The sequence below is a fragment of the Saimiri boliviensis genome, chromosome 5 (genome assembly GCF_048565385.1).
Source record: "Saimiri boliviensis isolate mSaiBol1 chromosome 5, mSaiBol1.pri, whole genome shotgun sequence".
Classification (NCBI taxonomy): Eukaryota; Metazoa; Chordata; class Mammalia; order Primates; family Cebidae; genus Saimiri; species Saimiri boliviensis.
The window spans coordinates 79,264,998-79,291,480 of NC_133453.1; the positions used below are offsets into that span (position 1 = coordinate 79,264,998).

A 26,483-nucleotide genomic window follows, 5' to 3' on the forward strand; every position below is an offset into this window, starting at 1 on the left:
GCGTGTGCGTGCATGTGAGACACACTTATTTTTTCTTTTCTTTTTTTTGAGACAGACTTTTGCTCTGTCACCCAGGCTGGAGTGCAGTGGCACAGTCTTGGCTCATTGCAACCTCCTCCCACCAGGTTCAAGCAATTCTCCTGCCTCAGCCTCCCAAATAGCTGAGACTTCAGGCACCTGCCACCACATCTGGATAATTTTTGTATTTTTAGTAAAGACAGGGTTTCGCCATATTGGTTAGGCTGGTCTTGAACTCCTGGCCTCAAATGTTCCACCTGCCTTGGCCTCCTAAAGTGCTGGGATTACAGGCATGAGCCACTGCACCTGGCCTCAATAAATATTGAGCACCAAGATTGTCAGATTATTTATCCATCATTTAGAGCTTCCTTGTGACATTATTGAAAGACGGTGATTATGAGATTTTAAATATGTTTATTGTGACTATATGATACCTGTGTTGCATAATGATTTGCAGAATGTTTAATCTGGCTCTGTAAACAATGGGTACCCAGGTGCTGTATAAGCAAGACTCTTAGGGCACACCCATAAAATAACTTTCTTCTTTCCTCCACTGCCCATTCTATTAATAATGTACTCACTGAAGCTCCTTGCTTTTGGATAAAATCCTGGGCAAGTCTCACGACTTCTCCAGCCACTGTCATTATCTCATGAAGCTCCCCCAGCTTCTTTTGTTTCAGGTGTTTCTGGTTGATTTTTTCATTTTGTTTTCAGTAGAATGCCTCAGTTTTTCATAGCCAAACTCCATAAAGCATACATATGTTTCAGTACATTTTCAGTCATTTCTGTTTACATTTCCATTGTCCAACCTCAGTACAATACTTTTAACAAGACATATGTGAAGAGTCTCAAGTTGCTTAGCAAATACAGTTTGCGGAATGTCAGACTCATGTGTAGATGTTTTTAAAACTGCTGAGAGTCAATATAAGGGATGTGTGTCTTGGATATTGTTGGTGCTGAGAGAGAGATCATAGCCTAAAAAGCAGTTGTTGGCTGACACAACCGTATTGATTATTTGGTGATCAGGAAGCCATGTTTCTATCGCAACAGAACCATTTGTTTTATGTGTGCACACATACACAGAGACAGATGTAATGACTGTATTTAGTTGCATTTTAGGGAATTATAGAAAAATAGGAAAATAAAATAGTTACATTTTAGAAAACTTGGTTGAGGAGATTATGACTGACGTGTAATACATTATAATTTTCCCTATTTAGCATGAAGTGAAATAGGCTCTCGGTTATCATTTTGATGCTGAATTTCTCATTTTCAGGAACAGATTATGATGTTAAATGTGCGATGCTTATAATTTAATACTCCAATACTGTTTATTTGACAAAAATTTTGAGTATCAGGTAGTAAATCTTCAGCCAAAGCTTCTCCCTTCCCTGGATTAGGTCTGCGCCATGTAGCATGTTTATAGTGAGATGAGCACACGATTAATTTCTTTCCTGTTTCCAAAGTTTGTGTTTTTCCCACTCTTCCTTCAGCTCACTAGCCATAGCTTTGTTTAACCCCTCCAGGGTTGGTGTGCTGGAAAAGGATGACCTGACAAAGAGGTCATCTGATGTTGATTTCTGTAGCCAGGCAGCATGCTGATGCCTTCTCTCATGGAATGCTTTGGTTTTCTGAGATCTTTAACCAACTCCATCCCCACTTCCCCAGATTGATATTTGTCCTAAAGCTCCTTGAAGTGAAAGAATACATGTCCTCAGGTTGACATGCTCAGCTCCTGATAATCTGATGGTCAGTCTTCAGCCCCTTTCTGCTGGGATTTCTTTGCCTCTCGAAGCAGCCTTCTTAGGAGGATCTAACACAACCCTGGGCCAACTCTGTGTGGTCCACATCTGATGTCCCTTTGCTAGTCATCGCTAAGAGAGAGTTACTTCCCAGTCTCACTTGTGGGCCCTTCAGCCTTTCTCCTTGAAGATTCCTTAGATTTTAAGTTGGACATCAATCTGCTGTAGCCACTCAGCTTCTTGAGACGCAGATTAAGCTCCCTGAGTGGTCGCCCCTCTTGCTTGACTGACAGTAAGAGGAAAGTGGTTCAGTTGTTGAGACTTGGAACACCTCAGCATTTCCCTCCCAATAAATGCTCACTCTCAGTCTCTCCAGTTTCTTAGACAGAGATAGGAGGTGGGTGGTCAGTTAAGTGTCCCAAACCAGTTCTCAGCCAGCTCCTTGTAGGCTATCTTTAGGTGGTCTAGTTTCTCACTCTGGAATATTGGAGCCTGACACTCAGTGTTTTGTGGTCTCTGCTGAAACAGAATTTAAAAGGGTTGTATTTTAGCAAAACCTAAAATGCAATTAAAAAAAAAAAAAGAATGTAAAGAATGTAGAGGCTTCATTCAGAGTAGCCCTTGAACACTTACCTAGGCATCATTTCCAATGCCTGTAATATTAAGCAGCATAGAATATTAAATATACACTGTTTTGAAGAAGCCTTTATAATGCATTTATTCAAAACTGGACTGGGTATTGATTGGCACTGTATGTCGTGTCTGCAGTGCTCTTCAAGTAGTAGCTTTCCCCCGGTTGAAAATGAGCACTGTTCAAAGACCTCTTTAGGAAGCTTGATATTATAAATTGGCTAGGGAAAAGAACCCCTTCCTCCGTCATCTGTGGTGAGAACAAGTACTCAGGTTCAGAGCTACTGGCCAGGTACTAATATTCTGCATATTGTGAATTTCTTTAGGTCCCTTTAGAATGACTTGAAATTCCTAGACCTGATTTCTTTTTTATTATATCATTAAAGTTACAAAAGATATTTTAAATGTCAGTGGGTTTATTATTCTATATACCATAGAACCATGAGTCTGAGTATCTAGACTTGACTTAGCCCCTTTATGCTGTCTGGATAAAGGAGCACCTGACACATTCTTTCAGGGAGACAGTTTTTTTTGTTTTGTTTTGTTTCGTTTTGTTTCGTTTTGTTTTGTTTTTTGAGACAAGACCTAGCTCTGTCACCCAGGCTGGAGTGCAGTGGGGTGCTCTTGGCTCACTTCAACCTCTGCCTCCCAGGTTCAAGTGATCCTCCCACCCTCAGCTTTCTGAGTAGCTGGGACTACAGGCACATACCACCACACCTGGCTAATTTTTTTATTTTTTGCAGAGACCAGGTTTTGCCGTGTTGCCAGGCTGGTCTTGAACTCATGAGGTCAAGCAAACCACCTGCCTGGGGCTCCCAAAGTGATGGGATTATACGCATGAGCCACCACACCGGGTGGGGAGATGATTTTTAAAAGGAATTTTAGTCCATTTCCTGTGCTTGGATGATAGGGAGGGAACCCATCACTTTCCACTTTCCTCTAGTGAACTAATCAGGATACTATAATGTGTTGAAAACTCATATTGCCATATGCCTTTCACTAGATGAAAGTGGAAGGTGATGGGTTCCCTCCCTATCGTCCTTACATAAGGATGAAAAAATCTTTCATCCTTACATAATGAGAAAAAAAAAAATAAAGAGCAATACCTTAGAGGATAGGTGCAGAAATATAATATTGTTTGAAATACTGGCTACCTGAGTTGAAAAAGAACCCCACAGATATTTAAAACTAAATTTCAAAACTGCAAATTGTGAGCATTAGAGACCAGTGATTTTTTTTTTATTCGTGTTTTAATTTTCAGTGCTTTGCTTGGTACCTGCCATATGGTAGGTTTTAAGTATTTGTTTAATTGATGATCAAAGAAATTAATTGAGAAAATAACTTTTTTTTAAGTTTAGGCAGCTATTGAGTATTAAGAAAGGGACAGTTAAAAATTATATCCATCAAGTACACTGATGAAACTTAACCAACAGTAATGGCCTTGGGCCTTTTGGAAAACCTGTTTATGTTAAACTAGGCGAATGTTTCAAATGTGTGCATCTTTCAAATAAAAGACTCAGATTGTATAAAAAGAAAAGAAACCCAGATAATGAGCTACAAAGACAGGAAGACAGAAAAATCGAATGGACATTGTTTATATCTATTAACAAAGTGACTTCTGTAGGTCATTCAATTCCTCCTATGGCCTGAAGAGGGTCAGCAAATCCTCTTATGTTGTTTGGCTCTTAGGAAGTTTACACATTTTTTTCAGTAAATAGGCGGTCAAACGAGCAAGAATGCAATCCCTCCTCTCCATGCAGAGCTCCACCATACTCTGAGCAGTTTGCATTCACATTCTAGTGAGTGGCTGTCTGCTGGTTGGTGAACCTATTCGGTACAAGAGAAGACAGATGTCTGCTCTTTCTGCCAAGTCCCGGTTCTTGCATTTTAGGAACCATACCACATGCAAGGGGAGGTTTTGTTAATTTCTTTCCAATGATGACTGAGTGCTTTATGCTTTGCAGGACTCCTGAGCCTGGCTTTTCTGTTCATGTGAACGTTGGTAGCTGTTTATCCCTTTCATGGCCAATGTGGGATCTAGTTTTCTACTTTTTTTTTTAATTGCGTTTTAGGTTTTGGGGTACATGTGAAGAACATGCAAGATTGTTTCATAGGTACACACATGGTAGTGTGGTTTGCTGTCTTCCTCCCCATCACCTATATCTGGCATTTCTCCCCATGCTATCTCTCCTCAACTCCCCACCCACCGCTCTCCCTCCCCTATTTCCCCCCACCCGACTTGTTAATGGAAGCCTTTGAACCCCTTCCATGCCTAGGGACAAAGGAGGCCCGTTGACCCCATTTTTATGTTTGGTCACCTGTAATTGAAAGAATAAGTGTTGTGTTTTTTTTTTTTTTTTTACCAGACAGCATTGTAAATAATAAACTAGTTATGGTTGTCACTGATTTTAAACATACTAAAGTATCCTCATTTCAAGAGCCACCACCTATTATTGCAAGTATTATATGTCCTGTTCACAGTGAATGTATGGTTATAAGAATGCATGGACAAAAACTAAAAAGAAAGTAAAATTTAAAAAGAAAACACCCATGAAAAGAAAGGATTAAAAAAAAAAAAAAAAAGAATTCACAGACATTTTGTTATTTTCTGGCATGTGCTGCCAGCTTGGAGTTTCTTCCCATTCTTTTTTTTTTTTTTTTTTTTTTTTGGTTACTACAACTTTGTGGGCAATGTTTGCAAGATATGTTGACCATTTGAAAAGAAATGTATGTAAATTATGTTAGCCCTAAGGATCATCCCAAATGAAATTAGGTTTTTAACTGACAGGGCTGTCGCTGCTGAAAACAAATGCATTAACATCATAGGAAATATTTATCTGCATTAGTCTACTCTGTTTCACTATATCAAAGCGTGGGTTAAGAGCACAGTTTCTTTCTGGATTCTGATTTTTTTTAGCACTTTTTAATATTATTTCCTCATCAGTAGACTTTCAAGTTGAATCAAGAATTTAAAGCATGTGTAATATTTTAAATAATATTTTAATAACAGAAGCAACTAAAACACAGATGTAGTGCCTACATTGTCGATCCCCTTTTAAAAATTCTTTTCACACATAACAAATTCTCCTATGAACATTCTTAAATATGACATTTAGATTTTCCTAATTGTAATTTTAAAAGAAAGTTCACTCCATATATATATATATATATATATATATATATATATATATATATGTGTGTGTGTGTGTGTGTATGTATGTGTGTATGTGTGTGTGTGTGTGTGAGAGAGAGAGAGAGAGAGAGAGAGAAATAGTCTTACTCTATTACCCAGGCTGCAGTATGGTAGTGTGATCACAACTCACTCCAACCTTGAACTCCTGGGCTCAAGCAATCCTCCTGCCTCAGCCTCCCAAATAACTAGGACTACAGGTGTGCACCACTATACCTGGTTAATTTTTTTATTTTTTTCAAAGAGTTGAGGTCTCACTATGTTGCCTAGGCTGGTCTCAAACTCCTGGTCCCAAGCGATCCTCCCACCTTGGCTTATACTGGGATTTACAAGCATGAGCCATTGTGCCTAGCCTCACAATATTTTGATACGTGTTTCTTCTGTAACATTTTTTATACCACATCACTGTCCAAAGGGTGTTTTAGTGCCCTTCAATTAAGGGGTCCCTAGCTTTATTAAAAGATAGAATCTAAAATCAAATCTACGATGGGTTTGATCACATCATTCGCCTGCTTCCATGCCTCTGAAACCTCCCTATTTTTCAAGATGTAGCTTTCAAACTGCAGTTTCTCCTTCTTCACGTTTCCCCATCACCTACCGGAGTATAGTCATATGTTGCTTAATGATGGGGATACAGTCTGGTGAATGCCTTTTTAGGTGATTTTGTCATCATGTGTACATCATAGAGTGTACTTACACAAACCCAGATGGTGTAGCCTGCTATCCACCCAGGCTAGGTGGTATGGCCTCTTGCTCTTAGGCTACTATCCTGTACAGCCTCTTACTGTACTGAATACTGTCAGCAGTTATAATATAATGATAAATATTTGTGTATCTAAACGTAGAAAAGGTACAGTAAAAATATTGTGTAAAAGATAAAAATGGTGCACCCTTATAGGGCACTTACCATGACTGGAGCTTAGAGGACTGGAGGTTGTTCTGGGTGAGTCAGTGAGTGAGTGATGAGTGAATGGGAAAGCGTAGGACGTTATACTGCTGTAGACTTTATAAACACTGTACACTTAGACTATATCAAATTTATTTTTAAAAATTTCTTCATTAATAAACTGGCTTATTTTAATTTTTTTACTTTATAAACTTTTAAATTTAACTTTTTGATTTTTTGATACTTAGCTTTAAACAGCTGTACAAAAATGTTTTCTTTATACCTTTATTCTATAAGCATTTTTCTATTTTAGAATGTATTGTTTATTACTTTCTAAACTTTTTTTGTAAAAAATTAAGACACTAACACACATATTAGCCAAGGCTACACAGAGTCAGGATCATCAAGATATCACCAGGTGATAGGAAGTTTTCATCTCTGTTCCAGGACCACCATCATATATGTCATCTGCCATTAACTGAAATGTCATTGTGCAGCTCATGACTGCATGACATAACAAGATAAACATGGCTTATCTTCATGGAGTATCAGTGTTACTTACTGGTATTAGGTTCAAAACATTGTTTCTCTATTAAAGTAAACTTAGGAAGTAGATTGCAAAATGTACATGACTTTTTTAAAGATAAAACACAAGACTTCAAGAACATTTTTACGTAATTATTCTTCTTGCTTTCAGCACTGCTTAAGTAGGAAACTTGAAGCAACAGTGACTGACAAAATCAAACCTTTAGATAGCCTTTTGCAAGCCTCTTGACTTCTGTTTGATCCTCGGGTCCCAAGTCAATGCCATGTCCTCTGAACAAAGTATTTCCTCCCTCATCTACTCTTGAGTTTAGCTTTTCCAAGAGTCTAAAATTTGCCCTACCCAGAATTGACTATGCATATGGCTTTGTGATTTCTTGTTTTCGTTAAATTAGCTCTGTTTTTACTATTGGTGATCATGACTCAAAAGTGGTATAAACTTTGCCATAGAGCAGAGGATGGGAATTTGGGCAGAGTCCCTGTTGGACTCTAGATAACTTGGTCCAGAATCCTTCATATATCTCTAAATTGAATTATTAGCAGTAATAGCTTCCTGCGCAATAGTGTGCCTAAAATGGACTCCTAAAAATAACAGTGGAGGAGAGGTCGGTTATTTTTAGAAATACTGCAAACAACTGAGAGTTGTGGTTCCATGAGGGCATCCTCTCCAACTCAGTAGTGCCATTTTCAGATCTGCTCAAAAGGGCTTGGTGGGATCATGTCTGGCCTGCACAGATTGTCCAAGCTTCAGACACTGTTTTCAAGTGTCCAAGGTGACTTTGGTGTTCTGTAGTTCCCATGGTCTCACTTAGTACTTTACAAGGACCTGAACAATGAAAGTAGCTAATAAAAATAGGTGTATTAACATAAATATCTCACCTTCTGTTGGAAATTAATGAACAACACTCTCTTCTCTTTTAGCAACAGGAACAAGATCCTACCAACTTGTACATTTCTAATTTGCCACTCTCCATGGATGAGCAAGAACTGGAAAATATGCTCAAACCATTTGGACAAGTTATTTCTACAAGGATATTGCGTGATTCCAGTGGTACAAGTCGTGGTGTTGGCTTTGCTAGGTAAGCCTGCTGCCCTGTCTTTGTTATGTCAACAGCAATAGCTTTGCCAAGTTATCTTGGAAAATTAAAAATGACCAAGAAGAGAGAGTTTAAGCTAGGGTTATGGGAGCAGTTGCACCATGAACTTAAATTACATGTAAATACTGGCCTGCATTTTTCCAGATCTTTTGCATGTTCATTCGAATTCATAAAGCCAAGCACACGAAATATTTGGGGCCTCATGGAAAGGAGCTATCACATGAGCAAAAAGTTCTGAATGTGTGTGTGTCCTTAGATCAGGATGCTTCTAACTTTTTAAAAATAGCAGTCTCCTAAATTTCATAGATAAATCAGTTTGTTATTTTTTATTAGATGGAAATTCAATTCATCAATAAAGTAAATGAGTTAGGTTTTAAAATGAAATATTTAAAATATTCAGAAAAGTAAAACAAGGACATGATACCTGTGTAACCAACACACAGATTTGACAAATATTAACATTTTATAATTTCTGTTTCAGATCTTTTTTTAAAGAAATAAAATCTAGGCCAGGCATGGTGGCTCATGCCTGTAATCCCCAGCACTTTGGGAGACCAGGAGGGCAGATTACTTGAGGTTGGGAGTTCAAAAGCAGCCTGGCCAATGTGGCAAAACCCTGTCTACTAAAAATACAAAAATTCACTGGATGTGGTGGTAGCCAGGTGCCCGTAATCCCAGCTACTTGGGAGGCTGAGGCATGAGGATCACTTGAACCTGGGGAATGGAGGTTGTAGTGAGCCAAGATCACACCATTGTACTCCAGCCTGGGCAATAGAGCAATATTTAGTCTCACAAAAAAAAAAAAAAAAAGAAAGAAAATCTTCTGGGGCTGCACTCAGTGGCTCACATCTATAATCCCAGCACTTGGGCGGGGGGGCCAAGGTGAGAGGATCGCTTGAGCCCAAGAGTTTGAGACCAGCTTGGGCAACATAGCAAGACCCTGCCTCTACAAAAAGTTAAAAAAATCAGCCAGGAATGGTGGCATATACCTGTAGTCCCAGCTGCATGGGAAGCTGAGGCAGAAGGATTGCTTGAGCCCAGGAGTTGGAGGATACAGTGAGCCGCGATGATGTCACTGCACTCTGCCTTGGTGACAGAGCCTGTCTCTCAAAAAAAAAAAGTCTAGGTGTAACTACAGTGCCCTGACTCCTTCCATCTAATTTTTATCCCTTCCTCCACAGAAAAAAACTACTTCAGAGGAGTGGTTATTTTGGTTTCTGGTGGAAAAATAATAAATAGAGCTGTGATTTTTATCAGAATTCTAATCCAAAAGCCCATGTATAAAAGCTGATTTTTATATGATGTATTAATTAGAAACTTATTAATACTGTGCAATAACAAATAATGTGTACCTATCTTAAAGTATTGACTTTGATTTTATAGGAAAAATTTCTGATAGTTTACTTTTATACACAAATGACAGTCACATTTTACCAGAGACCTGTGATATATCAACAAAGTATTATTATTACATGTTGTTTTATATATGAGCAAATTGAGACAAGAAGGGAACTTTTCCATTGTTACCTAACTGCCAAATAATGAAGCAGGGGCTAATACTTGCTTCAGCTGGATTTCAGTTCATTGCTCAGTCGGGTCAGATAATGTTATCATAAAACCAAAATATCCTACTAGTGGTAACCCACAAAGGCCAGCATTTCCAGTACATGCTCCACTGGTTAAAATGATGCAAGTGAGTCACTGAATAGCTCAGCATTGTCTTGTCACCTCTGTTGGTATTCTGAAAACAGATGAAGTTGTATCATTTCTGTATCCAAAGACAGAATTCAATTAAATTACATTATTTTTTGAAACTCTTACTGTTTCTTAAAACTAAGGTGTATCTCTCTGAGTAGTCTAGGAGGATAGAGTGTTTTAAGTAGATTATTCAGTGTTTCTTCCATTAAAGAAAAATAACTTGAAATAATTTAATTTCCTAGCAATGTTTCTCAGATACTTTCAGCCACCTGTATGTATAGAAAAAGTTGTAAAGTTAGTACGACTTTACTCAGCCTTTACTCTTCCAAAGGCAAGGTGACAAAGAAGGTATACAGTTGGTTTCAATCATTTAATTTTAAACCTGAAACAAATCTAAGAAACATATAGGGCACACCCTCTCACTGACACTGGTTGTTATCATGACTTTTTAGTCTGTCATTTTGTGAATTGTAAAAGCAAAGACAATTTTGAAATGACTAGTATTTTAGCAAGTAGAAAATGCACTAGTATTTTAAACTGTTGTTTCTTCAGTTCAGTATTATGGCTAACAAAGCTATTGTGTATTGATTTTTCAATTTTACAACAATTAGAATAAAATTATTCATTTGATATACTTGGTCTTACACATTCTCGATATAATGGAGTCTTGCTTTGCTTCAGAATATACTCTATGGTTATCAGTTATCATTTTACTATAGAATTACAAAAGCAACACTTAGCTAAAAGGTAGAATAAACCCGTTATCATATTCACATTTTTACCAGGTTTCATTTGCATCCAAAAAACCTATAAGACTGTTTATGCATGCACAGAACAAGATGAAAACTAAGAGACCTTTAAATATTTACGTATTCTATTTTTATGTATAAATAGGATGGAATCAACAGAAAAATGCGAAGCTGTTATTGGTCATTTTAATGGAAAATTTATTAAGACACCACCAGGAGTTTCTGGTATGTTGTTTGTCTAAAACTTTATCAGTAGTCTTCTATATGATGTATGTATAACTTTAGCACATGTTGACTCTTCAATAGAACAAAAACCCCTCATTTTGCTAAGATGCATTTTGTTGGATTTACAAATAAGACTTAAAAATTCGCCTCTCCTTAGGGATTGGATGCTTGAATAGTAACGGAAGCAGTGGTAAGGAGCTTACTTGTAAAGTGGTGTGCAGTTCACTCCTCTTTTGATGCAGCAGCCGGTTTCTAAACCATCTTATCACCATTCTTAGTAAACCTCCCTTCATTCAATCATATCCATTGAGCAACGTACCCTTCTATCTCAGCAGTGCTTGGACCTCAGCTTCTATGGCTTTTATGTCCACTCCACGTTAGCCACTTTCTCCCATGGTTTTACTTCGTGTTGTCATTACCAAGAACACCATACATCATAGGTTTCTCATTCCAAGGTCATCCTTCTCATTCCACTGTGTGTTCATTCTCCTTTACCTGTTTCTCTTTCCTACTAAATCTGGCCTCCGTGTTTGAATGTTAAAATCATTTCTTAAGTGGGATTCTCCTTTTTCTTGCATCCCATCCCTTGGTTACATTAATGTCCAGGTTCGAAATGCTGAACCTGGATCAATCCTGCCGTAATTCACCCACACCAGTCCTGTTACATCCATGCAGCCATAGATTGGCACCACCAATTAAATGTCTTCAGCCTGACCGGTTACTCAGCACTGCCGGTCCTCACTCGGCTTTCTTACCCGTTCCTAGCAGCAGTTCTCACTTTCCCCAGCCTACTTGCCCCGTACCTAACCCACTTCAAAGCTCTCAAGTGGATGACTTCACTTCCTTCTTGATGAATAAAATTGAGATCACTGGGTAGTAGCTCCTTCAGCTTCCTGCTGTCTCCCAGCAAGGGGACCTACACCCACATCCGGTCTTAACACTCTCCTTTCTTAAAGTCTCAGGGACGAGGGTTTCGAAGCTGTCCTTGAGATTCCATCCCATTGAGACATTGTTCTGCCAATCATTGCCTCCCTCTCCTGTAATTTCAGTCTCTATCTTTTGCTTTTGTTCATTTGTTTTTCAGCAAAGCCAAGAAATTTGCTTTTCAGTTACTGAAGTAACAGATATATAGCAAGACTAATTGGTGAGGAAATGGGGAGAACTGTGCAAACAAGTAACACTGGGAACAAAACTTGTGAACATAACTGCAGTAGATGTATTTTAAATCCCAGGATTCGGGGAACAAAAACTGTGAACTGCTTCATGCCAAAAATATTCAAGAAGATAGCCATTTGTGAAATCATTCAAGTCTTTGCAATCTAGAACTAAACTAAGCACTCCGGTTCTTTAGAACACCTTCTCATGTCAACATTTTTGAAGTTTAGTATTCACTTCCTTACTTCCCATTTATGCCTCCGCTTTCTCCATTCTGACATCACTGGTGTGCAGTTGAAATTCCTCTCGGTAAACTTACAGTGTTAGTTTACTAGACAGCCATAATAAAGTACCCCAAGCCAGGTGGCTTCAACAACAGAAATTTAGCGTCTCAGAGTTCTGGAGGTCAGAAGTCCAAGATGAAGGTGTTAGTAGGGTTGCTTCCTTCTGAGGGCTACGAGGGAAGGACCTGCTCCAGGCCTCTCTCCTTGGCTTGTAGATGGCTGTCTTCTCCCCATATCTCTTCACAGCACCTTCTCTGTTTGTGCATCTGTCTCTGTGCCTAGATTTCCCATTCTTAGGAAGACTCTAGCCGTCTTCGATGAAGCCACCCCACCGACCCCTATGATCTCACTTTAACTTTGATGACCCTGTCTGTAAGTAAGATCACATTCTGAGGGCTGGATGTTCAGTCTGTAACTCTTACTTCTTGATTGCCCAGTCTGGAGAATTTCCCCTCTTTTTATCCTGTGTCTGTCTGCTGTATGTATTTGGGACTGCTGGTCCCTCACTCATCCATGAAGTGTGTCCTCCCTTGATTTATTTTACACCTGTCTCTGTTTTCTTTCCATCTTGTGCTGATCCCTTCTCTTTTGTAAACTTGATTCTGCTCCTAATTGTTAGTGTTGCCCTGAATTCCATTTTTGGCTCAGGATTCTGATAATTTTATCTGCTCTCAAGGTTTTAACTACTACTGACATTCATAGTCACTGACTCTCATTTATCTCTCATCCTGGCTGTTCCCCTGAGTTTCAGACTGCCTGGCCTCAGTTACCGTACATTCATCTTCTCCAAAACTGCCCACGTCCCCTTCTCTCACTTGCCATCTAATTCTACTCTTCCTCCTGTTTTCCTACTCTCAGTTAGTAGAACCAGTATCTACCCAGACACCCAAGCCAGGAACTCAGGACTGGACTTCCCCACCTCCTCTGTCCTTTATATCTCACATACAAATAATCATTCAAGTCCCTAAATTTTTCTTCCTGATTATTTCTAGAACCTACCCTTTCCCTCTATTTCTCCCATCATTGCCTAATTTAATTTGGGATCATCTCTCATCTGTACTATTGCATCAGCCTCCTCATTCCCTGCCCTATCTCATCTTACCTCTCTAAGATATTCTCCCTGACTGTAGCCAGAGTGATTTAGATAAAATATACACCTCCATGTCACTTTATTCTTAAAAATCCACCCCCTGTCAGGAGGAAAGATCCAGGTTTCCTGGAATGACATGGAAGGCCAAAGGTGACTGGAGTCCTTGCCTACTTCTGTAGTCCTATCTCCCTCCATCCTCTGTCTTCCTGCTTACCCTCCTCCAACACTGAACTACAAACGGTATCCCCAACACAGTGTGCTGCATCATTTCTCTGGGCTTTCTGAACTCTCATGGTATCCAGTGGCCCACATCCCTTTGGTTTCCTTTAGCCTGGCTCTCTCTTCCTCAGCCTTCAAGACTCAGCTCACGGCTTGCCTCCTCCCTGCAAGGACCTCCTCTGACCCAGTTGGGTTATGCTCTGTCTGCAGATCATCACCTCGAGGTCACCTCCCTGTAGTGTGGAATTCAACGTGTTTGCATGTGTCAGTCCCACTAAACGGGAAGCTCGTTGAAGGCAGAAACTGTATCCTCAGCTTTTTATTTTCATGCCCACCACAACATTTGAGCCATGCCATGCAAGAACAAATATTTATTGGTTTTGAATAAATTTTACTACACTATAACACCAGGACACTACTATGTTCTTAACAAGCTAGCATATGGGAGAAATTGAAATGTCTTCTGATCTGATTTGCAGCCGGCCAGTAGCATGCTGCCTTCCAGAAGGGAGGAAGTTTCAAAATTTAGAAACCACATTACCTTGCTTTGAGGGGGAGGTAATAAAATTGTTAAAACACGGAAAAAGAAAAAAAGGCCACGTACACCCTCCTCCATCTTTTCTTCCCTGTAATTTTAGTCATAGTATGCTTAGCTGGCATAATATATCTGTAATTCCACTTCCCAGTCTGTCTCCCAGATCAGCAAGGCTTCATTGATCCTTTCGTCCACGTAAGCTAAAAGCCCCACTGTCCAGCTTCTGCCCAAGCATGCCCAAGGGTTAAAGTTGAGGTCTCACTTAGTGTCAGGTGCAGGTCTGGAGAGGGAGCCTTGAATTGCTACTCTGGCCACCTGTTTGTTGGAAACTCTTAAGTGGGTTAGCCATATCAACTAGATTTATCCCAAATACTCAGGCTGAGAGAGCAGACACTCATGCTCATCTCTGAATGGGGGAGGCATCTCTAAAATGAGCAACTGCCACAGAATCTACAGGAACTAGAACAGAGTGCCCCATTTGCCAAAGCACAGATTTTTGCCACTTTTTCTATGCAAAAATACATATACACTGAAGTTAATAGGTTCAGTGAATTGAACCTTATTAAATAACATGAAAAACAGGTCAGGCCCAATCTTGAAAGCAAGCACAGAGGCCATAGAGAATATCTATCCCAGTTTTTCACATGAGAGACAGCCAGGAAACATTCAGGTGTTTTGAAGTTAGATTCATTCCAGCCAGAAGTCACTGAAGTGAGCAGTTTCTCCAAGGCAGTGCGTGTATAACTACTGTTTAGTATTTATTCTGCTGTAGCTCCACGGTTTTATCTTTAGCTAGATGACTGATGAGTACCATTAGAAATTCACTTTAATTTTTTGTATTCAGTTGCGCTTCATTTCATAGAGAAACAAATTTGTATGTGCAGTTCCACAGCTACACCTGATCTTGTAATACTAAAACTTGAGAGTAAACTGCATTTGTGACTGTATCTGAAGTTGAACTGCTTACATGCACAAATTTGGAGCATCAAATATAAAACCTGGAAGTACATTATTCCTAGAAACTCAATCTAGTGGAAGAGCTTCCTTTTTTTTTTTTTTAAAGTTAGTATTGTTTTCCCATCAACATCGGTAGAGTTGAAAAAAAAAAAAAAAAAACGGACAGAGAAAATAATGTTTTTAACTTCTGCCCAAGTAAAGACAAGAGAAATTTTGTATGTGGGTGCCTTCTGTAAACCCTACCCTGCCAGCCTCTGGCATTGAGCACCTATGCCTAGCTGGTGTTTTCTTGCTTCTACTGTGTCAGCCTTTGCATAAGCAGGGCCCCACACTACTCCCTTTGAACCTGCTCATCCACCTACTTGTGACGTCTTCACTTTCTTAACTCATTCTTGTGTGCAACAAGCAAAGTTTGAGAAGGAAAAATATCTAGGAAACTTTCGTTTTGATGGTGTATCAATCTAAGATAAGATCTCCCATGTCGAAGGAATGGTTTGCTAAATTAATAACAACAACAAAAGATCTTCATTTCCTTGAGTAAAGTAGATCTCAGGGTGTCACAGATCAAGGTTAGACAGTCTCTTTTTTTTCCCTAAAGAACTTCATGATTTTATCATTTAACTGTTTTCTTTGAAGTAGGTTTGCAGACTATTGTTCACATCCATTCAAGAAGTGGGGAAGAAAAGCCCTAGATTTTCAAACCACATGTAAATGATCATAGGATCCTCTGCACATTTACAGCTAATAGAGAGTAGTTTCTTCCAAGTTGTGCCAAGTTACAAATGAAGCACAAGAAACAGATGCGTTCCTTCTACATTGAGAGCAGCACCGCAGGGGTTCAATTTTTCAGTCAAGCTGTTCTCTTTGTGCTGAAGCAGCACTTAATTTTGTGCCATTTTGAATGTTTAATGTCTAATGATCTTTTAAGCATATAAATCTTGGTTGACAATTAGATTGCATGTTCTTTGCGGGTAGGAGCTGTGCTTTCTTTTTAATTTTGTGCTGGGCTCAGGGGGCTTGTGTGTCACCCTACCACCAGAAGTAAACAATGGGTTTCTAAGAGCATTTTTTATGCAGAGCTTCTCCCAATAATCATTGCTATTTTGAGGACCTTTTTGAGTACCACCTTTGTGCATGGGAGGTTAAATTGCCTTTAGGCATGAGTTTTAAATGTATAATGCCAGACTTGGAAGCACACTGTCACAGTGTATTCAGCTTTTCCCAAAAACAAGTCCCCAGCAGACTTGAAAACCCACAAAGTATATGAAAGAGTTTTCAACTTTTGTGGACTTAAATTATTTTCTTTTTTGTATACATGGTGACTTCAGAATTCTTTTGAATACCAGTTTGTGTGTTAGATACTGTTCTTTCCTCATATCCCCTAAGTGGCTACTCCATAGCATCAGTTTCTCTGTGGCGTGCATGTGATTATTATTAGTAGAACCAGATGAAAAACAAAAATATTGTCAGGGGTCAGTTGAATGAGCCTCCACTTGAATATTTGAATAATGTAGTCTCATTACTAGGCAGACATAACATTTCATAAATACAGTCAGAAGACAGTTTATTTAATGATGCAAGTTGTTTAGCTGGCATAAGCAGAATTATCTGGGATGGTTCCTGTCAGAGTACTTGGATTCTTGTGTGACTGGCAGTTTGCCCATGACATTGGAGCCAAGTACAGAAAAGAAACCCATATTAGACACAATTCCCGAAAGATCGTTTCTGAAAATGAACAAACTGAACAATGAACTCATCTTAGCTGTGACACTCTTAAGGAGGTCTCTAGATGGCTAAGCAGGAGGAAGTCAGCTATGCACATGAGCTGTCACTTATACACCGCCTGCCCTCCTGCCAGCATATTCTTTCCATACCCAGGTGGCATGGCTAGTCCCCTGTGCCAGCCATGTCCCACTCTGGCATAGGGCATGGCACATAGTATAGCACGTATTTACAGTTCTGTAAAAATCTAATGTACCATCACCATTTCTAGTGCGGTCTGCTTTCTGAAATGCTCTTTTAAAATCTTGTGCTTTTGTGTCTGATGTCATTATATTTTAAAAGAGGCTTTATCTTTTCTTATAGCAGATGTTTCTTTAAATGTATATTGTAGTTTGTTGGGTGGGGGATGAATTGTTTATGCGGCCTTTCCTTCTATCTTCCCCTACCGAATCCTGCATTTTTTTCCTGAAATATTGGAGGTGGCTGGTTGATAGTAAGTCAGATTTACCTGGGAGTTCTCCAACCAGGATAAAAGAACCCATGGCTTCTATGTGAAACCATCTAGTTTTCAACAAGCACTTAATATTTGCTTGATAAAAATTCCATTGTGCAGAAATACTGTAATGGCAGTTTTCCACATAATAAACATTAGAAACAAGAGATGGGAAGCCTTAGTTATCTAGAGCCAGTGTCCAAATTAGGAGACATGCTTCAGGCACAAACACTGAAACACATGATCATGATTCAGTGGTTTGTCTAAAAATGCTCTTCTAGGACCTTCCTGGAAGAGAGTGCAGTCTTTGAGAAGACTAATACGTATGGCATGTGAGCTGGAACTATCCTGGAGCTGAGAACAGCTCTGGCACTCTGACTCTCTGGACAAATGCCTCCCCCGCCCACCGCCGCCAGCACCACCTCTCAAAGACAAAGGCTAACAGTGTGTGCGGTGCTGCAGGACACAATATGATTTCCCATCTCTCTTTCTGAAGCTCTTCATGACGTTAATGGAGTGTGAATAAGTCCCTGTGTGCTAAAGGCAGGGAGTGCCTGTTAGATTCTCAGTGTTGCGCTGTTACCATTCTGCCACATCGCTCACAGCTTCATCTTGTCACAGAGGAGCCCCAATGAAGTGCATATGTGTCTGCTGGCAGACTCCCTCCAAAGACTTGAGCTTGTTTTACATCTGCTTTCTGTGTTACTCTTGACTTTTCCAATTGGTTATGTGTCCAGCGGGGCTTGAAAACCACTCTTGCTCACATTTCACAACTCTCTGTGTATAGTGATATTATTAGGGCATTGTCCTATGCCAGGTAGCAGAAAAGATAATGTTTAGAGGGAAAATTATGACTCTAGTAAAAGGCCTGGAGATTTTTCAAAGATTTTTATTGCCCGTTTTGTTCCCTTAATGTTTCTCTTAAGCATTGTTACCCTGTAAAAACAGAAAATTTTGGTAGCTCTAGGGCAAAAGAAATACTTGAAGACATGTGCAATGTCCCTGGTACCTTCAGGACATGCAGTCATAGCTCCCTCACCCAGTACCTACAACAGAATGGATCTGAACTCACACAGCATCATGAGCTGTACCTTTCAAGGGCTATACTCTTAAAACGAATTGTTGTCGTGATAGCAAAAGTGCTGGAACAGGCCTGGGTGGCCAGGGGGCGAGGGCAGTCTTGCAGATCCAGAACTCACAATCATTCCTACTGAGGAGGAGGAGACTAGTTTTTAAAAAGTGGCAAGGGCCCACAACTGGAGCTCTGCCAGTGTTCTAGCCCCAGATGCTTTGAGTGCCACGCCAGGCTTATGGTGAGGCTGCCTTCCAACAATTATCACCATCAATCACACCCAGCCTACAGCCAGCCTCACAAATCAACGTTTTACACCCGTTCACTCTCAGGTTCTGCCAGTGAGGAATACATAATGGAGTAAGATTTTATTAAAGCACAAGGCTCTTGGGTAAAAGATGTAGGTGTTACTGTGTAACAGTTTTCTAAAAGGCATTCACCAGTAACTTCATCCTTAACCATAACTTCAACATTTCTTTATTCTGTGAGAAGCCAAGGCAGCAACTGTAGCCAGCTCCTTAAATCTCTCAGAATCAAATCCCATGGATAACAGGCCAGTCCCTAAAAGTATTTAGAACTTCCGAAGTAGAAGTGTCCCTTTCCTGAGAATTTTTCTTAATTCAAAAACAAGAAGAAGAGCCGTAATTCACAAATTTGAGCTCCCCCTATTGCTGCAGGAGTAAGAACACTGGCTGTTCTAAGCACTTGTTAACTTAACAATCTTTTGAAGTGGGCACTATGATCATTCCCATTTCACAGATTAGGAGACAGAGACATTGAATAACTTCCCTGGAGTCACTAGCTGGTAAATACCAAAGCAGAATTTTAAACCCATGGAGACTAATTATGAGCCAGTTAGAATACTGGTTAGTATACCACCATATGGTACACTCACCACTACAGCAGTTGGCACTGGTATTAAAAAGATTAAGATACACACACAGATGTTCCTGCAGTGTTAGTTAAAATAATAAAGAATCTATACAAATAAAATACTCCGTTACCATTAAACAAGGTGGGGAAGGATGCACAACATAAATGGTAGAAGAAAAGGACCTATCATTGCAAATGTGAAAAATAAATGGATCTACATAGACTTAGAAAAGTAGTAAATACAGAAAATTAAAATACGTTTTTTGGAGTCATGGGAGGTATGGAGTTTTTGTTTTGTATTTAACATGACTTTAATATTGTCAAATCATTGTTTTACTGATACACAACCCTTCGTTGATGGGTTGGGAAGTGAGGTGAGGGAAAATTCCAGTAAGAAGAAAATTCGAAGCCAGCAGAGCAAAGCATGACTATATATAATCAGGTAACATGATTGTAACATGATGATATTACAAATGTTACTCTCTCCTCAAACTTGGTAGAAGATAGAAACACCGCCTAAGGCACAGGAGAGGAGGAGAACCCCAAACAGCCAATGGAGGAAGAACATCCACAGAGAGAAGCTGTAGCGCTGCCTACTGGTTGAGTAGGTCAATAGAATTTGGTTAGAAAAGGGGAGGGCTTAAGCAGGAAATGATACTGTGCTAAAAAAAAAAAAATTGATAATATTTATTGGATCCTTACTGAAATGTTTTAAAAGCAGCAGCTAGTTCCTTGCTTTTTGTGAATTGGGGAATGTTGACAGTAGCCAGCATTATCAGAAAGAAAGCTAATTACAGTTGCTGAGTGGACTAGTTTTCCACAATGGACAGAGAATCTTCTATCAAGTGCGCTTTACATGTTACAGTGCGTTGATTAGGATAAAATACAGCATAACTAGAAAGATGGAAGTTTGGAAGTGGCCATTTCTCCAGCTGTTAACTACTGTCAGCATCTGATAGGGAAAAGCATGGAGAAGATCTTTGTTAGAACACACTGAGGAAAAGATCCGTTCTGTCACAAACTTTAGAGAGCTCCAGTCCTCCAAGCTGTTGGGTAAGTGAGGAGGACTTGCAGATCTCATCATGAGCTACAATGCTTACACAAAGCAGGCATTCTAGAAGTGATTTTTTAGTAGGATTATCAAGGAAAGACATTGGAGCACAAATCACTGTAGAGTTAAGTTTCAGAAGATCGGTACAGAAAATACTTAGGTGGAGATGGGCCACAAGTCAGTCAACCTGAGCCTTACCCATGGAGTTCACAGTCTCTTGGGAGAGACCGTTAGTACCACAAAATCAGGCTTGTGTAAGAGATCCCACTGTCAAATCTCTGTTGAGAGCAGATTGGAGAATCCAGTAACATGATTACCTTAGATGGCTCTTAAGAGATGCCAGAAAATATTAGATCAGTGTTTGCACTTGCAGTGTTGCCTGTGGCCTTTAGCAAATGCTCAAGGTAACACTGCAGTTGTCAAGCTGTTGGAGATGCATGTTCCTGTTGGTTCTTATGAACAGGAAAATAACTCTTTAGTCTTGGGTGGTGAGAATGAGAATCCCTTTACAAACCCAAAAGATCACGACTAATTAAAGGGAAATCTAGCCTAGAATACTCTGCATATTTGGCAAAATCAGTTGATTTAAGGGTAAGTTATATAATTTTTATAGTACTTTAATACAGGAATACATCTTAAATCACAAATCATTTGTCAGAACGCTTTGTAATCATTGCTTTGTAGTATAAGGCAAAAAGTTGCTAATCTAGAAAATTAACCATACATGTAGAAGTTTGACAGTTACATATTAATTTTTTTATATTAATTTGCCCAAACTTACCCGTCACTCAGAGTCATATGACTTGAATTTATGGCACTTCCTTTTCTGCTTGCCAGTCTTCCAGTATCTCTACCTTATAAAAAAAAACTATTGGAGTTCAGCTAAAAGGTCCACTCTATAGAACAAGCCACCACCACATAGGATCTCCCAGTTCTTCAACCTGGAACCTGTGTATTTGGCTCCAAAAGGCAAACCAGGGACTACCGCTGGTTTGGTAGAAGCCACAGGAGATGCTGGCTAAATGAGGATCTCTCATTTTGTAACAAGCTCACACACACTTAAAAATAAATGGGTCATGACATCTGTGTGTTTTGTTTGTTTTTTCTTACCTAAAAATTAACTGAGATCATCTAACCCTCACTGAACATCATGGTAAGACCATATATCAATCAGGCCCTTTTGCCACCTAAAATACCAAAAAAATTCTTAAATCTTCATGTAATTTGCTTTCCTGGGGCACATGGACAACGTTTTTAATGAATAAAACATTAAGAACTTACAGGGAGAAGCTGTTTCTAATAATGTCATTCAAGTAAATGGAACAGCAATTGTCAAAGAACTACAGATGTTTCTGCATCAAAAGTATTTTGCTTCTGGGTAGCATTTTTATTGAAAACAAGTCCCTCTAAAGACAATGCTCTATTCCATAAATGACTAAATGGGTTTTCATGAGATTAGATACACTCTCTTCTGCATTAAACTGCAAGCCCCAAGGATGCAAGGACCCTGTTTAATCCACCACTGTGTCCCCAACTCTTGTGTACTTGGCACATTAGTAGACATTAAATTAAATTTTTGATGGTTAAATAGACCAAAGAGAATTTTAAAGGGGAAAGAAGCTGTTCGAATTTTACATTGCTCCACGCGGAATATTGGGGTACTCTGATTTCCCCGAAACAAGCAGACAGCAGCTATCTCAGAAATGTGTCCCTTTTAGTGGTTATAATTCTTAAAAAGCTTGTTTTCCTAAGATACAGGATGCCTGCCAGTATACAAACTATTGTAACTACTTCCCTTTTTGCTTTTCGAGGGGAAAAAATAGCTTAAAGACAGTGTAGAATCATGTAATAAATGTAATTCGTTTTTTGAAAGATTCAGCTACATCCTCTTTTATTTGTTTCATTTTAAATGATCTGTTTGCAAACATGTCATCACTCCCTTGATGTTTACCTCATCATTACGCATTTTTAGCAGGCTTTGTTGTCACCTAAGATTTCTTTTTGTATGACAGGCCAGAGTCTAGATGAAGGAAAATGTGTTAGAAGCACCTTATCCACAGATAGGGACACTTGGTCATTCAGCACATGATGAGCTTAGGCAGGCACCAGGGTCTGCCTGCTTACCTGCTTTCATTCACACCTGCCTGTTTAGGTGGCCTGAATTGAACTTCTAGAATGAGTCCAACCTGATCATTTACTGTCTCTGAAAGAAATTATGCTAATGGAAGAAAATAGCCAGTTGACAACACTTGCTGAGCCAAGTAACATCTTTAAAAAAAAAATTAAATTTCAGTCTAGGACTTAGTTTTCATAAACCCTCTAGATAAAAGCATCTCTTTTAGAGAAGACCCACTATGAGCCAGCACCACAGAATTTATTATCTTCTCTCTTGCTCTATGAGATTATGTGGAGTAAGCATCTTAAAACCTCAAATATCAGTGGATAAACCTCTCTAGATCTGTGAAGAGTGGGACCTTGCTTCTCTCCATCTGAATTCTTGATTTGTCAGTAGATATCAAGGTGAGGCATCCCCCAGCACCACAGCCCCTTCTAGACATACACATGCATCTGCTTACACATTGACCCAGGAGATCAAGGGGAGTCTCAGTACTGGAATTGTAAGCAGCGTTTTTTGTTTTTTTGTTTTTTGTTTTTTTTTTGGTTGCCTACAGAGGCAAGGAGGACTGGTAATTTCTTCCAGGTGTAAAGTAAGTCTTAACAGTTTACCATTCCCGCTGTCCTTGGATGCTCTGTATTTTCAGCTCTAGTTTCCATCTATCTCTTAAGAGTCTGGTTGTAGACTTAAAAGTATCAGTGATTAGGAAGCTCTCTTGCCTCATTGCATCTATTTATTTACCTTCTGTGATTGCTGGTGAAGGTAGAAATTTCCAAAGTCAGAGCCTTTTTTTTGAAAAGATGAATAGTGTAGTTCATCTGCAGTTTGGGATTTGGCCTCAGTCCAGCTCCCATCACACCCCCTTGCCTTAAATGGAAGTTCCTTGTTCAGGAAAGGGGGGCAGGGATGGAGTCAGAAGATAGAGAAAGGGCCTCTTTGTGAATGACTGGGCCAAGACTTGCTGATATTCTCACCAGACACCTAACATTTTTGTTCCTAACTCCTCATACCCATAGTCCAGTTGTCATTCAGAAGTGAGTTGGCATTCCAGCCCATCCCTCCAGAGTGGTTCGTACCAGGGAAAAAAGAAAGGAGTGCCAGGCAGCAGCCCAGACAGCTCACCCAGGAGGAGTTACAGTTGGGCTTTTTGTTTTGTTTTGTTTTGTTTTTTGGCAGAGAAGTGTTGAGAGACACTACTGCTTCCACCCTGTCATTAGTGGGTGGGTAATCGTGAAATAAAATAAGAGATGAATTAGGATAATAAGAGGCACAGGAGAAAGGAGTAAATTTTCCACAAGTAATATTTTTCTCTTCATGGTTATTTAACTTTGAAACAGAACTTGAAAGTAGTAATCATGGTTCTATAGTAGACAAAAGACAGAATGTGGGAACCAGACAGGAAGGTGTGATTGCCTTTATTACATTATCTAGAAATGGAAAAATCCACAACTTTCGGGAATACACTGCTATTTCCACTGCAGGAAAGCAATGAAAAGGAAAAGTCACTGGTGTGCTATTGAGCTGTTTGTAGAATTTTTTTTTTTTTTAGCTCTAATGAGTATACATCCTTTAGAATAGCCTCTACATCTTCTGCTTTTGTGTTTGCCTCACAGGAAAGCAGATGTGTGGTCATATGGTGTGGTCATAGCTGACTGCAGCCTTCTCTGTGTTTGCCTCACAGAAAAGCAGAAGATGTAGAGGCTATTTTAAAGGATATATACTCATTAGAGTTAAAAAATATATAGATCTATAGTAATAGATAAGTATATTATATAGCATATAATATATAGTACAGTAATGTAGACATATATTACTATATATATACTGTATATCTACATATATATAAAATATATAGTTATATGTTATATTACTATATATAAGACTGTATATTACTATATATACTACTATATGTTACTATGTATAGTAATATAGCATATATAATGTGTAGTACCATATATAGTAATATAGTGTATATATTACTATACACATTATATAATATGTAACGTTATTATACTATATGTATAGTAATGAATTACTATACAGTACTGTAGTGTTACATATTATATACTGTATAGTAATATGTGTTATATGTATAGTAATATGTATTATAATATATAATACTAAAAGTATTATATTACTATACATACAGTAATATAGTGATATATACACATCTATATATAGTGATATGTAGATATATAGTAAAATAATATCTGGTGGGATTGAGTAAAGGCCCAGAAGAACCTTTAAATAGGGTGGACAAATATTTTTAGCTTTCTCATAACAGCCATCTTCACTGACGTATCCCAAAAATAAACAAATGAGACTTATTTCTATTCATTCGTTGATGCAACCAAGATGTAATAAGCAACTACAAAGTCCAGACACTTAGGCAGTGGGGTACGGTGATGGCCAAAACAGGCAACGTTACCTCCCCCTAGGGCTTATAGTCTGGAAGGGGAAACAGACACCAAACAAGTAACCGTACTCACCAGTTGTTGCAAATGCTGTGAATAAAACTATGGCGTGAGCCGTGTAGAGGCAGCTTGTTTTCTCCTGGGATAACTGAATGTCTGTCTTAGGAATTATAGTGGAAAGCTGTGAGACCATTACAAGTTGGGGAAGGGAAGGATGGCACAATCCTATTTACATTTGAAGATCATTTTGGTGTCAGTCCCAACGTAGAATTGGAGAGGGCCCAAAACAAAAAGAAATGTGTCTGTTCTTAAGCATGAAAGTGAATTGAAAGATCCTTTGCTTCCTCAGATTAATTATTTAAATGTTTTGATTACACTCTGGTTCAGAAATAATAACTAGTATTTTTTTCTGTACTGTGTTTTTTACCATTGGATAATTTTACAAGGGTCTGAGTAAACTACTTTTGCCTAAAAGTGTTGTCTGAATTTTCTTATAATATGAACACTATTCCTATTTTTTAAATACATTTTGCCATTCACATCCACATATAATTCTGGTTTCATTTTATTTTTCTCTGTTTACTTAGCCCCCACAGAACCTTTATTGTGTAAGTTCGCGGATGGAGGACAGAAAAAGAGACAGAACCCAAACAAATACATCCCTAACGGAAGACCATGGCATAGAGAAGGAGAGGTGAGACTTGTAAGTCCTTTCTTGAAACTTTAGTTGGGGGTGTGTGTGATCTTGAATGCTCGCATGAAAGTAACATAAAAGGCATCTTGACTTGGCCACCACATTTCTGAAATAGGTGCCAGGATTAAATCTTCCTGTTGGTACATTATAATTCAAGTGATGTCAAATTAAAATTCTTCTCATTATACATGGGGATAACAGATCGGTTCTCCAGATGGACAGATAGGTGGTGGAAACAACTGTGTTTACCAGCTAGCTACACATGAAGTAAAAGAGCATTCTAAATTGCCGTAAGAAAAACGCAAGTGTTTTGGGTTTGCTTTTGGTTTTTTTTGTTTTATTATTATTATTATTATTTTTATTTTATTTTTTTTATTTTTATTTTTTTTCAGAAACAGGGTCTCTGTAGGCTGGGCACAGTGGCTCACGCCTGTAATCCTAGCAGTTTTGGAGGCTGAGATGAGCAGATCACCTGAGGTCAGGAGTTTGAGACTAACTGGCCAACGTGGCGAAACCACATCTCTATTAAAAATACAAAAATTAGCCTTGCATCGTGGCTCATGCCTGTAATCCCAGCTACCTGGGAAGCTGAGGCAAGAGAATCGTTGGAACCCAGGTGGCGGAGGCTGCAGTGAGCTGAGATCACTCCACTGCACTCAAGCCTGAGTGACAGAGCAAGACTCCGTCTCAAAAAAAAAAAAGAAAGAAAGAAAAAGAAAAGAAACAGGATCTCCATTGCCCAGGTTGGAGTCCAGTGGTGTGGTCATAGCTCACTGCAACCTCGAACTCCTGTGCTCAAGCAGTCCTCCCACCTCAGCCTCCTGAGTAGCTGGGACCACAGGGACATGCCACCACTGCTGGGTAATTTTTAAAATTTTTTATAGAGGTAGGATCTAACTATGTTGCCCAGGCTGGCATGGTTTCTTAGAGGGGTTTATGGTTAAAAGAAATTATCCTAAATAATATTATAATTATTTATTTATAAATAGTGTATTTATCATTGAGTTGGTTTTTTTTAACCTTGAATAGT

The 26,483-nt window shown here is 39.0% G+C and overlaps 1 protein-coding gene across 7 annotated transcripts in view; it reads left to right on the top strand.

The window, feature by feature from the left end:
* RBMS1 (RNA binding motif single stranded interacting protein 1) overlaps positions 1-26,483 on the top strand; it is a 218,341-nt gene that overhangs the window by 177,975 nt on the left and 13,883 nt on the right. For 5 of the 7 annotated variants that reach the window (XM_074399597.1, XM_039469806.2, XM_074399599.1 and 2 more), the window contains exons 5-7: positions 7,931-8,088; positions 10,699-10,778; positions 25,347-25,462. In XM_074399597.1, the coding sequence (XP_074255698.1) occupies positions 7,931-8,088; positions 10,699-10,778; positions 25,347-25,462 (354 nt within the window). The remainder of the gene's footprint in view (positions 1-7,930; positions 8,089-10,698; positions 10,779-25,346; positions 25,463-26,483) is intronic. The other 2 variants (XM_039469811.2, XM_039469809.2) reach the window with 1 other exon arrangement.